Consider the following 18366-nt stretch of genomic DNA (forward strand, 5'->3'; position numbering starts at 1 on the left):
TTCCTGACATCATGTGGCCACTCTTCACAAATGATACTATATCAAGTGATAATGTGGGTAATGTGATAACTGCCAAAGCAGAAGCATATCCACCTTATCTCTACTCTGTCCAAAATGCCAACTCTAGAAGGCTGCTTTTTTGTTACATACATAGGAAACACAGTAATTTAGAGGATACTCAAACAAGTAGGACAGAGAAAGGGCCATTACTAGTTTTGATGTTCTAAAGAGACAAAATTAAGAGGGTGAGAATTGGGAGACAATGTTGGAAGTTCGGTGGAGTGGTGGAAAATTATTCTGGACCAAATACTTCCTGCTGTTGGTCCTGTTATAAGGGAAGCAATTGTCATGAGAGGAGCCACATCAATGAGCATTCAATACACCATGGGAGACAGAGACAAAAATGCAGCAGAAAACTGGGCAAGGAAGGCAAGGGATTTGGCACTACCATTTATCCATCCCCATGCCATGGGCAGAGTCATCCTGGATTCTTTTTTGCAGTCTCCCTTGACACCCGCCAATTAATAACCTAGGATTCATCTAGGGAAGAAATTCTGACTTCCGTTGCAGGCTGTGGCTGGGAAATCATCCTAAACTATGATATGACCGTAATCACACACACATTTAAAAATAAGGTATCTTTAAAGATTAGTCTATTATACCTTTACAGTTGAAGGTGAAGAAGAAAATATCAAAGCTCTAACAAAATGGCTCTTGAAGATTAATTTACATATCATTACCCATGATAACCAACTAGCATAGAAGACAGTTAAAAATGGATGGTTGGGACACTTGGGTGGCTCAGTGGTTGAGCGTCTGCCTTTGGCTCAAGGCATAATCGCAGGACTCTGGGATCAAGTCCCACATCTCCCTCTGCCTATGTCTCTGTCTCTCTCTCTCTCATGAATAAATAAATAAAATCTTTAAAAAAATAAAAAATAAAAATGGATGGTTATATCCCAGTAGAGATATATACTGAAGTCATATCTTAAAGTCTATTAATGTAGCTATCTTTTGGTTAATGTTTTCTTTTTTCTTTTTTTTTAGATTTTATTTATTCATGATAGACACAGAGAGAGAGGCAGAGACACAGACAAGGGAGACGCAGGCTCCATGCAGGGAGCCCTCTGGGGACTCAATCCCGACCCCAGGATCATGCCCTGAGCCAAAGATAGCCGCTCAACCGCTGAGCCACCCAGGCCTCCCTTGGTTAATGTTTTTAATAATGCTCCTTTTCTCTCTTTTTGTTTTCAACCATTTTATCACTTCATGGTTTTGGTATGTCTCTTGGATACAGCATATAATTGATTTTTAAATTCAGTCTAGCAATATTTATTTTTTACTGAATAATTGAGCCTACTTGCCTTTAATATAATTGTTGATATAATTAATTTTAAATCTACTATCTTTCTTTTTTCTTTAATTTTTATTTATTTATGATAGTCAACACACACACACACACACACACACACACAGGGGCAGAGACATAGGCAGAGGGAGAAGCAGGCTCCATGCACCGGGAGCCCGACATGGGATTTGATCTCGGGTCTCCAGGATCGCACCCTGGGCCAAAGGCAGGCACTAAACTGCTGCACCACCCAGGGATCCCTATTTTTTTCTATTTGTCTTCTTTGTTCTCTGTTTTTTACTTTTTTTTCTTCAGGTGAAACAATTTTATTTCACAGTTGTCTTTAAAACCACAAAGACACTATGTTCTTCATATAAAAACATTAGTACAGATAACTATACTTTCTAGAAAATGATTATATAGACCCTCTCAAAGAAAAATGCACACCATTATATAGTTCAGACAAGTTACTTGGGAAAAACACATCTGGACCGATTCCTAAAACATACCAGAAGACCACGCTGCATCTTTTGGTTCAAAGTATAGATTACTATCATCAGTAAGGGCTCCTGCATTCTTACATATTTGATAATACACATATAGACTGGTTTGTGACTTAATGCTCCATTGGTTCATCAGCCTTTTCTGCAGGTTCATCAGCAGGTTGAGCAGGCTGTGCCTTTCTCTGTGGTCTTTCCTCAAGACCTCCCAGGAACAGAGATACATCATCATCATCATAAATCGTAAACTCCAAGTCTTTACCAACAATTCCAATGGAAACATTCTTTGTAGTTAGGTCCTGTTCTGCCGGAAGTGTCTCTCGTAAGGCACGCAGACCATGTTTAACCAGTTCATTCAAATTGCACTCCATAAACCCAGACATATGTCTCTCCAAGTAAGTACGAGCTGATTGTGAACGGGCTCCAATGGACATGGCTCTACAGTCAAAATAGTTGGCAGATGGACAGGTTTGGAAAATGTGAGGGCCCATATCATCATAACCAGCAATAAGCAGTCCAACACCATATGGTCTCCGGCCATACCGTTGTGTTGGTATCTGGGTCTTGCTTCCAGTTAGAGATACAAGACGAGACACAGGAGAGGTTTGTCAAATACAAATCTGGAATCCAAACACTCCTGGCGCATAAAATGACATAACAGTCTAGCATCAGCAGTAAGTCCCGCAATTGAGATACCAAATGGTTATCAACATGAAGAATTTTCTTCCGATGAGCTGCAAGCTCTGACTGTGCTCTCTTCAATGCAACCAACACTGCATGGGTTTTTGATTTCAGACCAACTGTGGCTGAACCTTGTTTGACAGCTTCCATTGCATATTCAATTTGATGAATCCTGCCCTGAGGGCTCCAGACAGTGACGTCATTGTCATACTGGTTGCGAAACTTGGTTCCGGCGCGGGTCCCGCTGCGGCCTCCGGCAGAGATGGCGGCTTCAGGAGCGCGGCCCTGTTTTTTACTTCTTTCTCTCTTTTTGGATTGTTATCTTTTGAACTATTATAGCTTTTTTATTGTTTTATATACTTTACATCCATTTTTCCTTCTATGTTTTTCATTGAATTTCACTTTGCTTCTTTTCTGTCAGTGATTAATTTAAAAATTAGTCTTTATTTTCTTTTTTTAGTTAATTTTAATCTTTGATTTATCAAGCATAGTAATAATTATTACACTTACCCTCATCCTGGACAGTATAGAGACCTTGGAATACTTTTATTCCATCTAATGTCATCTATATATATATGCAGTTATCATTTATTTTTTATTTATTTAAAGATTTCATTTATTTATTCATGAGAGACACACAGAGAGAGGCAGAGACACAGGCAGAGGGAGAAGCAGGCTCCATGCAGGGAGCCCGATGTGGGACTCGATCCTGCGTTCGCAGGATCAAGCCCTGGACTGTAGGCGGCGCTTAAACTGCTGAGCCACCGGGGCTGCCCCTGCAGTTATCATTTAATATCTAATGTCATCTTTACATATGCAGTTATCAGTTTATTATTATTCTATTATATAGTCAGTATCACATATTATACTCATTCTGAGTATTAGGCCCCAAAAGACCATTTATACATTTTTATATGATCAATGTTAGGTGTATTTATGGCTACCTTTATTTTAATTTTTTTCTTTGTCTTTCCATATGGAATCATTTTTCTTCTGCTTGAGAAACATCATTTAGAAGTTTCTTTTGTGTTAGTCTGTTTGGGAAGAACTGTTTCAGCTTTTTTTCTCTGAAAGTGCCTTTATTTTACTTTAATTATTGAAGACTTTTATTAAGTATGTAAGTCTAGGAGGCAGTTACTCTCAGAACATTGAAAATATCTGCATTCAATTTTTGTTTTTCAAAAGTCGGTCAGTGTTCTGACTGCTGCTGATTTGAGTGTAATCTCTTTTTTCTCTGAATATTTTTTTTTTTGTCTGTCTTTTATTTTCTGCAGTTTTACTCTGATCTCCCTAGTACTGATACCCCTTTATTTACCTTGTATAAGACTGGTTGGCCTTCTGGAATCTGTTGATTTGAGTCTTTCACATTGCCTGGAAAACTCTCAAACATTTCTTCTTCAAATATCGCCTTTGCCTTGTTTTCTCTCTCTTCTACTTCCAAGACTCTAACCAAAATATAAGATACACCTTCTCACTCCATTTACTATTTTTTGTTTGTGTGTTTTAATATTACATTTTTTTCTCCTTGTCCTATATTTTGAATTTTTTCTTTTTCCCATATTTTACTTTACTGTTTTCTCTTCAGCTGTGACTTCTGTTAAACTCTTTCACTGAGTTCTTAATTTTAGCTATTTTTATTTCATTTCAGAATTTATTTTTTCCCTCACTAAGGGAAGAAAATGTTTCCAGGAAGATGAAAGGATTAACTGTAAAACATTGATTAGATTAAATGAGGGTAAATAAGAACTGTATCGGGTTTTTTTTTTTTAATTTATTTATGATAGTCACACACACAGAGAGAGAGAGAGAGAGAGAGAGAGAGAGGCAGAGAGAGAAGCAGGCTCCATGCACCGGGAGCCCGACGTGGGATTCAATCCTGGGTCTCCAGGATCACGTCCTGGGCCAAAGGCAGGCGCCAAACCGCTGCGCCACCCAGGGATCCCAGAACTGTATTGGGTTTAGCAAAGTTTTTGGCAGCCTTGACAAGAGAAGTTTCAGGAGAGTGATGAGAATAAAGGTTTGATTGTAGTGGATTCTAGATGAGAGACTGAATATGCAAATGGGACAATGGCTAGATCATATATAAAAATAGAATTCCCACCCACAATCTGCAGCAACCAGTGCTGGAGACCAATCCATTATTTACACTAACCAGCTCAGATTATAGTTGTAAAAAGAAATGTTTCCTTTTGTCCCTTTTGACTAGAAGAGGCCTGTGGTCACCCTTTGAAAAGTTGGAAGGATTTGGAAAGATGGTGATCAAGGTTATAGGTTTTCAAGCCTTTTTAAGGTTTGAAAAGGTTATACATTTACTACCCCTACGGAGTGCTGAGGTGTCATGAGATGTAAATGCTTTATCTGTAGATTGTCACCACACTTTTACTGCAAAGGATTAATTTTCCCCCAAGGGCACCTGGCTTTGACTTCTTTCCACGTAATAAAGCTGCTAATTACCTCAAAAGATTTCTGAGTTACAGTATAGAGGTAAGCATACTTGGAGTCAGTGAAGAATAATTCTGTTTCTACTGAATTTTACGATTATATCACTACTGCACAAAACCAGACTTGGAGCTAGTTTGTGTCTCACTGAATCATTTATTAACTTTCTGACCATAAGCAAGTTGCTTGACCTTTTTTAGCTTTTTTTCTCATGCACAAAATTGAGATAGATAATAGCAAGATATTTTCATCCAAGTAAAATGTTGGAGTGTTCAGCCTTGTTTAAATGGATGAATCTACTTTATTACTCTGTCTTTCCAGTGAGTGTTGTTTTTACTTTCTGCTAAGAATCAGCCTAGAAGCTATTAGAGGAAGAGAAACTAAGTTGTGGTGGCAAGAAACAAGTTAGACTGTGATTAAGGTCAATCTCACCCAAATAGGATAAAACCCTAAGAAACAAGTTATCGTACAGAAATTTTCAAGGATTAAGACCACTGTATGTGCTTCTTCTGAGCTCTAAATATACAAGATTTTCATTCAAATAACTCTCATATCACAAAATCTTGCAGAGTGTTTCAATTCACACTTACCCACTCCTAGTAGTTCTGTGAGCTTTTCAAAGTTCAAAAAAACTGGTCTGAATCCCACAAACCTTGATTACAAAGTGAACATTACTTATTATCTGGACTCTGTGCTGGAGGAACTATAGGCAGGAGCATTAGCTAAGTCATTAGAGTAGAAGCTTCTAGCTGAAGTAATATTGCATTATAAAATGCTCTTCAAATTGCCAATTTCACTTGTAGTGAAGTTCCTTACCACTACTCCGGTCTGCCCTCCTCGTAGGTTATTACAAAGAAAATATTACTACTATTTTCATCATTAATTCCTCAGAATATTGAGGGTCAGAACTATGTCTCCAATAGTAGAGTTCTTAGAAATTCTGGATTATATTGTCATAAAGGGGCTCATTACTTTTGCATGGAATGTTAAAAGGAGGGCAGCCCGGCTGGCTCAGTGGTTTAGCGCCGCCTTCAGCCCAGGGCCTGATCCTGGAGACCTGGGATCGAGTCCCATGTCAGGCTACCTGCATGAAGCCTGCTTCTTCCTCTGCCTGTGTCTCTGCCTCTCTCTGTCTCTCATGAATAAAAAAATAAAAATAAAAAAGGAATGTTAAAAGGATTGATAGTATGCAGACAGCATATTAGATTTGCTGTAAATTGAAATAGTTTTAAGGAAATAGCGATAAAATAGAGCTTCTATAGAGAACATTCTATACATTAGAATTCCACAACAATGGGCTTTTGGTAAAGCCACTGATTTGATCACTGAAAAGCTTGGGAAAGAATCTCAAGAGCACACAGGAAAATTAGACAAAGGGTTTAATGGATATATTCATGATGACAAAAAAAAAAGTGGGTTTAGAGAAAGAGGAAATGGATAAAGTAATCCCAGACTGAGACAACCTATAAAAGACAAACGATAATGCCACAAGAAATTGGGACGCCTGGGTGGCTCAGCGGTGGAGCGTCTGCCTTCTGCCAGATCCCGGAATCGAGTCCCGCCTCGGGCTCTCTGCATGGAGCCTGCTTCTCCCTCTGCCTGTGTCTCTGCCAATCTCTCTCTCTCTGTGTCTCATGAATAAATAAATAAAATCTTTTTAAAAATACCACTAGAAATTAACCATAAAGGCTAGATGATACAAATATAAAATCATGGATAAAGATTGATTTTCTAAGTTGATGAACTTTGAGGATACATGAAGCAGAGAAAGATTTAATAGATCAAGTAGTAGGAATAACTAAGGATGAAAAACTCATTGAATTTCTAATGGAAACTTGAAATTGAACCAATCAGGAACTTTTTATAATGAACAGCCGTTGGAGAAAAACATCAGGTAAAGTTTATCAAATCTCTTGAAAAACACTTCCAGCATTAGCAAATATATCAAGGTAGTATATTACAGCTATTCAAAAGATATACAACATACATACAAAACATATTAAGGAAAATTGTGGTGTAGACATTATATGCAATTATTTACTTAAAACTTTCTGTATAGGTTTGAATAGTTCCTAAAATATATGGTTGTTAAAGAAGGAATTGAGTAGAAAATAAAGTATTACTGACTGCTTTTTACTGGCAAAGAGTGTAAAAATAAGATAAATTCTTGGTCAATTCTGTATAAAATTTATATGATCTTACCTTAAAAACTATATCAAATAATTGTTCACAAATTATTTTCTGTAGTAAATAAGAGAAAATTTTTAATTAAAATAGGTGAATAAGACTTTGCATGTCCCTTTGAGAAAAGCGTATTGTATGAAGCCTATGATGGTCTTGTAAACTATCATCAGTCTATGGAAATATAAATGTCAAAGATAGATGTAACTTCTAGTGGCTCGTCTGAGTATCATAATTTTCACTGGTCATTACATACTGGAGATTCGTCTGCCTTGATTACAGTGTTTGCTCTGTTATCCTAGTTGTTTTTACATTTGGAAACTGCAGATGCTCATCAGAAAAAAAGTATTTCATCCTTCACAGTTCTCTTTCAGTTCTCTTCCACAACAATACTCATTTCCCCATGTTTTTCTGGTCATTCACTCATTTTTCAAAGAAGCAACTATTGTACTACAAAGGAATTGTGAGGGGTGGAGTGGGTACCATTATACTCTCTCTCTCTCTCTCTCTCTTTTTTTTTATTAAGACTTTATTTATGAGAGACACACAGAGGCAGAGACACAGGCGGAGGGAGAAGCGGGCTCCATGCAGGGAGCCTGATGTGGGACTCGATCCCGGGACCCCAGGATCATGCCCCAGGCTGAAGACGGCGCTAAACTGCTAAGCCACCCAGGCTGCCCCCCTTATACTCTCTTGGAGAGACTGTGGAGGAAATCAAAGTGCCTGTCTTTAAACCTGGTTTCTACTTTTTATAACCTTGGGCAAGTTACCAAATTCCTCTTTGTCTAGTTTTCTCATTTACAAAACAGAGACAACCAGAGAGTCTACTCATACTTTATTTTGAGGGTTAAATGAAAAAAGACATATCAAGCATATTTGCCTGGTATATCATAAGCACTCTACAAATATATGCAATGATGATGATAATGATAACAGACAATCTGACAACATGTATCTAAAGAAAAAAATGTATATTTTCTTGGACTGAGTGATGTTGGTTCTCAGAATGTATCCTATGGAGATAGTAAGTTGAGTTCTTAAAGATAGGTGTAAAACTATTTATTGCAGTGCTGGTAGTAACAGTAAAACATTAGAAATATCTTGCATGTCCATGAAGGGACATTCCTTCTTAGAGATATTTCTACTCATATATACGAGTCATTTTTCTTCTCTATAGCATTTACATTAAACAGTTAATTTCCTTAGCTATAGCCAAGATAAACACTCCAAATTCATAATGTTTTTCAGGGAGGTGGCTTTTAAAAAAACAAACCAAAATGGGATATTGATCCTGTATGTATTCTCAGAGGAATAGAGACTTCATTGTAGTAGGGGAGCTCTTATAAATGAGTTATTCCTCACATGTCATGTAGAGGTTGATACAGAATAATCTGGATTCAAATGATAAAGTTGTAGAGACAATGGCCAGGCTTTGAACCAGCTTTAGAAATGAGGATTTGCTATATTTTAGACCCCAAAAACAGAATTAGTAAAGAGAGATACAATTAGAATAGAATATCAATGGGCAGCCCCGGTGGCTCAGCGGTTTAGCGCCACCTTCAGCCCAGGATCGAGTTCCCCGTTGGGCTCCCTGCATGGAGCCTGCTTCTCCTTCTGTCTGTCTCTGCCTCTCTTTCTCTCTCATGAATAAATAAAATCTTAAAAGAAAAAAGAATAGAATACTAATAAAAACTTTAGTCTTTCCCTTGAATTTGAGAGTTTCATAACCCCAAATCCAGAGTTTCAAACTGGAGAAGACAGGCTAAGTAGTTTGAGAATGGGAGGAGAATGCTGCAAGAATTAAGGACGTATTTCCCCAAAAAGGAGCATGATGGTAGTGGTCAGAAGAGGCAGTTTCCTTCCTCTTTTCTAATTTCAGCTCCAGAGCCTCCAGCAGAAACTCTTCAATGTCTTGCATGTTACAGACTTCACTGTTCCCATCAGCTTGGAGATAACATGTGGCTCTTGACAGTTCTACTCCTTTGGGGTAAGTTGGGTATAGAGGGATAGCTAGAAGGGTAGTGGCTCTGACTGTCTTCCTTTGGTATCCTAGACTAGAACTCATGAATGTGGGGACAACTATATCTGTGCTTCCATGATTTATTTATGCTCATTATACCAAAAGCCTGGGAAGAGAGACTTAGTGATAACATTTAGCCTGGAAGCATCATATCAAAATAAAGCCTCATCAATAACCATCCATAGGTTGTTCAGTACCACTAGTCCCTGATTTTGAGAAAGGGGGTAGAGAGAGACTCAAGACACCTAAGCTGGCCCCTTAGAGTCTATATTAGTTTTGTCTCCTTGATTCTCCTTTCCTTGTCATCTCCCACTGACCAACTTATGTCTCTCTTCTTTGGTCTCTTACAGTCCCAGCTGGTGCACAAACAGGTGAGTAATCTTTAACTTTATTTCTCTTCCTCTGCCACATTCCTGCTTCTGAAGGGTGAGTTTTGTTTTCCTGAAGAAGAGAGTATAGGGAGAGGATAGAAACAAGAAAGATTTATAAATTATGTAAAATCTCCTATATTCGGAGTATGATTTTAATAAAATCCTGGTTTTTAAAGTTTCTCTCTAAGATTTCCTGAAAAAGCCCTGAGCTTTGGACTAAATGCCTATGTGTATATAATAGCAGGAAAAGGCCAGAATTGCAAAACTATAGACGTAGCTCTTCCAACATTCCTCAAACCTGTCCCCTTTAGAAGAAAGCTGAGTACTTTCTTTTTAGAGAGAACCAAGCAAGTACTGAAGGCTTCTTTCTAAGTGAGGAGTTTGAGCCTCTATTTCCAAAGCAGATGCTAATTAAGTCCTGAGTTTAACCCTCAGGGACAGTATAGCACAGAGGATGAGAGAACCAGCTCCAATCAACTTGCCTGGGTTTAAAACTCTTCTGCTTTACCAACAATGAAAACTAAATTAGTCATTTGTTTCTTCTTCTTTTTTTTTTTTTTTTTTTTTTTTTTTTTTTTTTTTTTTAGTCATTTGTTTCTTAGGAATCCCAAATCTCCAACATCTAGATGTAGATTTAATAACATGAACGGAGCTCTGTTCATGGGGTGTGGATGCTCTCAGTAGCTAGCTTTTACAGGTTCCCACTTGCTTATTTTTCAGTCTCATTTAACTATATATTTTTTACCTTGTGCCTTCCACAAAACCTTATTAATTACTCAGATCTTCCTTTTATTCCACTTGGTCTTCTTTTTTCCCTTCTTTTTCTTTTTCGTTTTCTTTCTTTCTTTCTTTTTTTTTTTTTTTAATCCCCAAGCAGACCCCGTAAAGGCAGTGATCACCTTGCAGCCTCCATGGGTCAGTGTATTCCAAGAGGAAAGTGTAACCTTATGGTGCGAGGGACCCCATTTGCCTGGGGACAGCTCTACACAGTGGTTTCTCAATGGCACAGCCACTCAGACCTTGACCCCCAGATACAGAATCGCTGCTGCCAGTGTCAATGACAATGGTGAATACAGGTGCCAGACAGGTCTCTCAGTCCTAAGTGACCCGATACAGCTGGAAATCCACAGAGGTAAGTAGGGCATGGAACAGGAGAGCTGGAAATCACAAGGTCTCCCTTTATGTTTTCCCCTTTATCGATGCCAGATATGTGTGTTTTCATTTATTGGAGTGTAAGTTTCAGCTCTGTGTGCCTACTAGGTGAAATTAAGTCCAAATACTTAGAATATCACATGAGGGTCCTTAAACTGTGCCCCAATAGCACCCCTCTGGGACAGCTGTGAGCAGGGTATCTAGTGTAAAACTCAGACCCTAAGATTTTATTATTTAAAATGATCTAATTTTGTTGAAAATCTGCACACAGTAAATAAGAATTCAGAAAAATGTACAATGATGAACAATGAAATCTCTCTTCCACCTCAAACTCCTAGTCCCATGGTCACCTTCTATAGAAATAAAACTGTTAATATTTATGAACCGTAAAAAACAGTGGTTGATGAGGCACCTGGGGGCTCAGTCAGTTAAGTGTCTACCTTCAGCTCAGGTCATGATCCCGGGGCCCTGGGGTTGAGCCCCATATTGTGCCTCCTGCTCAACAGGGAGAACGGGGAGTCTGCTTCTCCTTCCCCCTCTGCTGTTCCCTCTGCTTGTGCTCTCTTGCTTTCTCTCTCAAAGAAATGAATTTTTTTTTTAAATGGTTGGTTGAATACTCTATATACTGTTCTACACCTTGCTTTTATCACTTAAAATACCTTGGAGGTCTATTTAAATCAATAGAGATCTACCACGAACTTTCAAATGTCTGCCATATGGCTGTGCTGTAACTGATTTAATCATTTACCTATTAGTAAACTTGTAGTATATTTCCAGCTTTTTGTTTTTACAGTCCTGCAATAGACATCTCTATACTTATAGACTGGAGCACATTTCATAATATATCTGTAAGATAATATTCTGGACATGAAATTACTTTTGAGACTAAGCATTTTAAATGTTGATGAATGGAAGGGAAACCCCCCCCCCCAACATATCCACTTAAATTTGTAAAAGATTTCCATTTGTCAAGAAATGGAAACTGAATGTTTCATTATTCAGTATAAATCATTCAAATGTGTTGGGGGAGAAGAAGTAAGGGGAGGGGCAGAAAGAGAGTGAGGAGGAGTCTCCCTACCAAGCAGGGAGCCAGGGGGCACAGGACTTGGGGATTATGACCTGAGTTGAAGTCAGAGGCTTAACTGACTGTCCCTTGGACAGAACTGTTTTTACAAGATATTTTATATAGTTGAAGTAGAAGAAGTGCTTTATAGTTCAAGTGACAAAAAAAGTGAAACAGGGCTAGGAAGAGTCCACTTTCTTTGCCTCTGTACAGACTGTAGAAGCCCCAGCATTAATGACTTACTGAGAATAATATATTTTAAGTTTTTTTTAAAAAGCTTTATTTATTTATTTGAGAGAGCGAGAGAGAGAGAGAGAGAGAGAGAGAGAGAGAGCATGATGAGTGGGAGTGGCAGAGAGAGAGGGAGAGAGAATCTCAAGCGGACTCCACGCTGAGTACAGAGTCTGTCTCAGGACAGTGAGATCATGACCTGAACCAAAATCAAGGATTGGATGTTTAACCTACTGAGCCACTCAGGGGCCCCACTATTTCGGGCCTCTTACAGGTAGTACTGCTATGAACATTTTTCTTTTAAGATGTTATTTTTTTAAGTAATCTCTACACCTAACATGGGGCTGGAACTCATAATCCCCAGATCAAGAGTTGCACACTGTATCAGCTGAGCCAGCCAGGTGCCCCCACTGTGGACATTTTGATACCTGTTTTTTGGTGCACTTATGTATACATATCTGTTGATATGCCTAGGAGTGGAATTGCTCGGTCACAAAATGTACATCTATTTGTTCAGCTTTAATTTTCCAAAGTGGTTATACCATATTACACTTCTACAGTGGAATGTAAGAGTTCTGGTTCCTTTTCATCCTCATCAACACTCGGTGCTTTCTTTCTTTTCTTCTTTCTTTCTCTTTGTCTCTTTCTCTCTCTCTCTTTCTTTCTTTTTTTTTTTTTTTTCAAGATTTTATTTATTTATTCATGAGAGATGAAGAGAGAGGCAGAGACACAGGCAGAGGAAGAAGCAGGCTCTCTGCAGGAGCCTGATGTGGGACTTGATCCCCAACCCTGGGATCAGGCCCTGAGTCAAAGGCAGATGCTTAACCACTAAGCCACCCAGGCATCCCTCTTCTTTCTTTCTTTCTTTCTTTCTTTCTTTCTTTCTTTCTTTCTTTCTTTCTTTCTTTCTTTCTTTCTTTCTTCTTTCTTTCTTTCTTTCTTTCTTTCTCTTCTTTCTTTCTTTCTTTCTTCTTTCTTTTTCTTTCTTTTTAACATACAGAGGTTTCTATATCTTTCAGTTTAGTCATTCTGGTGCATGTGCAGTAGTCATCACATAGCTTTAATTTGCATTTTCCTGAAGACTCATGACATCAAGCATTTTCTACATTTATTACTTATTTGGATATCCTCTTTTGTAAAATACCCATCTAGGTTTTTTTGTCAATTTTTCTTTATTGTTGTCTTTCCTTATCAACTTGCAGGATCTCTGTAGTTTGGACATGAGTCCTTTTTCAAGTGTTGCAAATATCTTTCACGCTGTGGCTTGTCTTTTCACTATCTATGCTGTTTTTTCAGTGAAAAAAAGTGCTTACATTTACTGTAGTACAGTATAAATACATCAGGTTTTGGGGTTGGTGCTCTCTATGCCCTTATTTAAAAATGTTTTGCCAAAAAAAAAAAAAATGTTTTGCCACAGCTAACCAGCAGAGGAGAGTTCACCTGTAGGTACACTACCTCTGTCACTTCAGTTAAATCTGTATGTGCTGAGACCACAAAAATATAGCTGGTTTGAGGATCTATGAGCATCCCAATCCTGCTTTAAGGTGATGAAGATGGAAAGAATGGCTTTTGAGGAGGAAATTAATAATGTCTGCTAAAAAGCTGTATCCTGAAATTTTTGATAATACTCCCAACTATCATTTAAGACTAAATCTTTTTAATTTTCATTAGTATGTATATAATTCTTTTTTCTTTTTCTTTCCTCATGAATTATTTAGAAGTGATTTAGGAAGGTGGCTTTTTGTTACTGATTTCTAATTTTATGTTAAATATGGTATCAGTTCTTTAGTATTTGTTGAAAATTGCTTGTGGCTTAGTACATACTCGGTATTTTTAACTGTTGCATGTGTGTTTGGAAAGTATGTGAATTTTCTTTAAACTATAGCTTCTATATAAATCCACAAAAATCAACTCTATTCATTGTGTCATTCAGATATGTTATATCATCACTAGTATTTTTGACAGTGTCTGATCCCATCACGTTTGTGGATATATAAAGCTAAGGTGTTTGTGTGTTGGGGTACTGTAATCTTTGAGCACCTCTTGGTTGGGAATGGGAATAAGGGAGAGAAGAGCATTATATTTAGAAACACTGTGACAGCATCCAAAACTATAAAAGTCATGCTACATATACCACTGGAATACCTCTGCCTTCTGTTCTTAGGTAAATTCTGGAGGGGGAAAAACACTACTGTCCCTTTTTGTCTTTTGTCCTTTAAGAACCTCCTCCCCATTTAGCCAAATCAACTGCTCCAGGGAAAGAAAAAGGAAGCATTTTTTTGGTTATGTGTAGAGATGTACATCAAAAGGGAGGGCCCCTTGGACTTGGAGCTTGTTTTTAGCAGCTAGATCACTGATCTGCGCATGTGTGTATATTCTGTCAATTTAGGGGCACATATACATCTGGAAATGTTTGCTATTCTGTGTGCTTGTCTTGGGACAAACAAGTATGTGGGATGCCATTAACATAGTAGTCAGGAGTTGGAGTGTTTTAGTTTTTTTAATTGCTGTGTAACAAATTACTACAAACACAGCAGTTTAAAACAATGTATATTTATTATCTTTCCATGGGTCAGGAGTCTCAGCACAGCTTAGCTGGGTGCTCTGCAGGGGCTGCAGTCAGGGTATTGACTGAGTTGTGTTCCTTCCTGCAGATCTTCCAAGCTCACATGGTCGTTGGCAGAATTTAGAATTCAGTTCTTTATGTTATAAGCCTGAGGTCCCCACCTTTTAGCTGGCTGTCAGTTGGAAGTAATCTCAGCTCCTCCAGGCAGGCCTTTGCCAGATGGCCCTCTCCCAACATAGTGGCTTACTTCTTCAGGGCCAGTGGGAGACTCTCAGTCCAGTCAGCTAAGAGAGTCATATAACGTAACCTCATCGTGACAGAGACATCCTGTAACCTTTTTCATATCCTGTTCATTAAGCAAGTCTCAAGTTACACACACACCCAAGGGGATTACACAAGGGTGTGACACACTGGAGTCATCTTAGAATATTGCCTACCACATACAGTAAAATGTTTTTATCCCAACCAACTTCTGAAATCTGGCAAGGGAAGTAAGAAGGGCCTGTGTGCATGGCTGCTTGTAAAGACTACTTTTCTTCCCAAAAAAGCTAAAGATAATTGGGGGATGGGCAATAGGCCTCAAATTCGGCAGAGCTCTGAGGTTGAAATGTTGAAAGAAAAAAAGATAAGAAATCCACCAGGGCCCAGCTTCAGCCTCCTTGTCCCTCTGCTACTGTATACATACATTTTGGGTATATATTTTCCAGACTGGCTAATACTCCAGGTCTCTGGCAGAGTCTTCACGGAAGGGGAACCTCTGACTTTGAGGTGTCATGGATGGAATAATAAGCTGGTGTACAATGTGCTTTTCTACCAAAATGGCACAGTCTTGAAGTTTTCTCCTCAGAATTCTGAATTTACCATTCTGAAAACCACCCTACATCACAATGGCATCTATCACTGCTCAGCCATGGGAAAGCATCGCTACGAATCAGCAGGAGTATCTATCACTATAAAAGGTATGTATCTGAATAGTCACAGAGCTCTAGTTTTAAGGACCATTATAAATCATCACTTCAGTTTGCAAGAGAAGAGACTTAAGTTCCAGAGAGGTAGCTATCTCACTGAAGGCCATACAGTGACCAGTGGCTGGGCCAGAACTGGAACTGAAGTCTTCTGGGCCTCCGGTCTATTGCTCTTTCCAGTAAATCGCAATGCCCATCAGTAATCCCAGGAGCTAACATGAAGGGCAGGGCATAGTGAGGATCTATTTCATCATTTTAGTTGCAAGGAATAGAGATTTACTTGAGGTATGTAGGAGGGTTATTAAAAAATAACTCAATGGAGTCTCATAAAAAGCTCCATAGAATCAGAAGCCATGAAGACATTAGGACTTGGTTTTACATTTTATCTATCTCTCAGGGGCAATATGGACTCTCTGATTCTACTTCTCTCTGAACATGTGCTAACTAAGCAGCTTTCTCTGTTCCAGCTTACATGAGGGCCTCATTGTGGTTCTTTCATCTTAGTACTCATATAGTTATAGTTTCTGTTTGAAAAAGAATTCATTCCGATGGGAAAAAGAGGATTGTCCCAGATTATCTTTGGGGGAAGTAAGTAACACAAGTAATAAGTCACTGACCTGGCGAGTAGTGTGTGTCAGTGTCCACTCCTGGTGGACCATTACCAAAAGGCATGGTCACATACTCAGTAATATGACTATTCAGGGAAGCATGGACTGTGTGGAGGTATTCTTTTTTTTTTAAAAAAAGATTTTATTTTATTTATTTATTCATGAGAGATACAGAGGGGGGAGGGCAGAGACACAGGCAGAGGGAGAAGCAGGCTCCATGCAAGGGAGCCCAGTGTGACGTGGGACTCAATCCCAATTATGCCCTGGGCCGAAGGCAGGCGCTAAACCACTGAGCCACCCAGGGATCCCTGGAGGTATTCTCCCCAGTAGGAAATGAGGAAGTTGGCAACTATAAGAGTATCTATGAGGAAACCCCAAGAATGCCTCTCTGCTGAAAGTGGGAAAATTTGTCTTACAGATGCATTCTCTAGGGGCAGGTTTCCCAAGGAGGAACCAGGTATATTTTCTGTAAAAAGAACCTTGACACTGAAGCAGGCAACCCTGTCCCCATCAACTTTTCTTTAGAGCTATTTCCAGCCCCAGTGCTAAAAGCATCCTTGTCATCACCCATCCTGGAGGGGCATGTGGTCAATCTGAGCTGTGAAACAAAGCTCCTCCTACAGAGACCTGGTTTGCAACTTTACTTCTCCTTCTACATGGGCAGTAAGACCCTGCTGAGCAGGAATACATCCTCTGAATACCAGATACTAACTGCTAAGAAAGAAGATTCAGGGTTATACTGGTGCGAGGCTACCACAGAAGATGGCAATGTCGTCAAGCGCAGCCCTGAGTTGGAGCTTCAAGTGGTTGGTGAGCATGAGGGGAACTGACAGGCACAAGGAGAAGATGCTCCCTTTTCTCCTTTGGGGCTGAGGTTTGTTTAAGGGGATTTCATGGCCCACCCAGGAAAAACCCATGAAGGGGCATTTCCACTCTTGATTCGTAACTTCATTATTCTCATGAGCTCTATTAAGTTTCCTTTCTTAACTCCATTTATTGCCTTCCTTTTGTCCTTCCTTTCTTCTTCATTTTCTTTTTCCCCCTGTTCCTCCCCCCACCCTAAAAATCTAATCAATATATTGAGTTCCTTCCATCTGTTGTCATAAATGTGGGGATATGAAGACAGTGGGGTACAGCTCTTACTTCAAGGAGCTCACATGGTAGATTGGTGACGTAGGGAATTTTGTGGATTGCACATAAATACCTGCCCAAGTGGCTATATCTGGCTGAGGTAGAGAGACTGTGAGCTCCAAGACAAAGACTCTTTGGGAAAAAAGTTTATCTTCAACCCAAATCCATTTCAGGCATTAAATGGCATAGATGTAGCATTTTTGTCTGAAACTAGGAAGTCCACTTAGTAGGCCCTGGCAGTTAAGCTCTTATGAGGAGCCTGCCCCTGGTCTGTACACCATATAACTCAGGTGGAGCACCTATCTGCCCCCTGAAATTACCATTGTCTCCACTGGGGACAGGCATACCAGGTGTCAGCCAGTATTCCCTCCCAAACATAATTCATCCAGATTCCTCTGCGTTCTAACTAGCATTTCTTCTTGTCATTTTCTTTTTCAGGCCCCCAGACACTAACTCCTGTTTGGTTTCACGTCCTTTTCTATGTGGCAATGGGAATGATATTTTTGGTGGATACCATTTTCTGTATGATTATACATAAGGAACTGCAAAGAAAGAAAAAGTGGAATTTAGAAATCTCGTTGTACTCTGGTCTTGAGAAAAGAGTAGATTCCTACCTTCAAAAGGAGAGAGATTTAGAAGAGCCAAAATATCAGGAACTCGAACAGCTGCAAGAAAAGACACCCCAGAAGCCCCCAGAGGGAGAGCAGCAGTAGAGCCCAGGGGGTGCCCATGGATTGAGATGGTGCCTCCCACTTCTTTTTGGTGCGTGCATTGGGGTGCAAACACCCAAAAGTTTGAAGACGTTAGAACTCTGAGTCCCATGTCATCTGATTAACTCTGAAATAAAGCAAACAAATGAGTTGACTTCAAGTGGAGATAAACTTGGAAACTGGGTAATCAGGGATGATTTGAAGTGAGACCTACTTGAAAGAAATCTTTAAAAACTTGTAAGTCCAGTCTATTATCTTACTATGTAGTTTGAGCAATAATGTATTTCTAGGGACAGGGTGAAAAGGTAAGTGGGTGCATATGTACAAGAGATTAAGATGAGAAAGAGAATGAGGAGGAGGCAGAAAAAGAAAGGATATCAGGGAGACAAAAGAGCAGAGA

The 18366-nt window shown here is 39.2% G+C and overlaps 1 protein-coding gene, 1 long non-coding RNA gene and 1 pseudogene across 2 annotated transcripts; 1 reads left to right on the forward strand and 2 right to left on the reverse strand.

The window, feature by feature from the left end:
* Nucleotides 1-1658: 1658 nt before the first annotated feature.
* On the reverse strand, nucleotides 1659-5906 carry LOC100684240 (annotated as a pseudogene).
* Nucleotides 5907-9054: 3148 nt separating this feature from the next.
* On the forward strand, nucleotides 9055-18100 carry FCGR1A (Fc fragment of IgG, high affinity Ia, receptor (CD64)). The gene is given in 6 exon segments (NM_001002976.2): nucleotides 9055-9136; nucleotides 9520-9540; nucleotides 10418-10672; nucleotides 15260-15511; nucleotides 16651-16935; nucleotides 17695-18100. Coding segments are annotated over 6 exon segments (1119 nt in total). The 5' UTR covers nucleotides 9055-9105; the 3' UTR covers nucleotides 17970-18100.
* Nucleotides 14524-15412, reverse strand: LOC119863983. The gene is made up of 2 exons (XR_005372714.1): nucleotides 15238-15412; nucleotides 14524-14836 (listed from the first exon to the last, which is right to left on the reverse strand). It is a non-coding gene; the product is annotated as an uncharacterized LOC119863983 (long non-coding RNA).
* Nucleotides 18101-18366: the final 266 nt, after the last annotated feature.

This window comes from Canis lupus, chromosome 17 (assembly GCF_011100685.1).
Source record: "Canis lupus familiaris isolate Mischka breed German Shepherd chromosome 17, alternate assembly UU_Cfam_GSD_1.0, whole genome shotgun sequence".
NCBI classification, from domain to species: domain Eukaryota; kingdom Metazoa; phylum Chordata; class Mammalia; order Carnivora; family Canidae; genus Canis; species Canis lupus.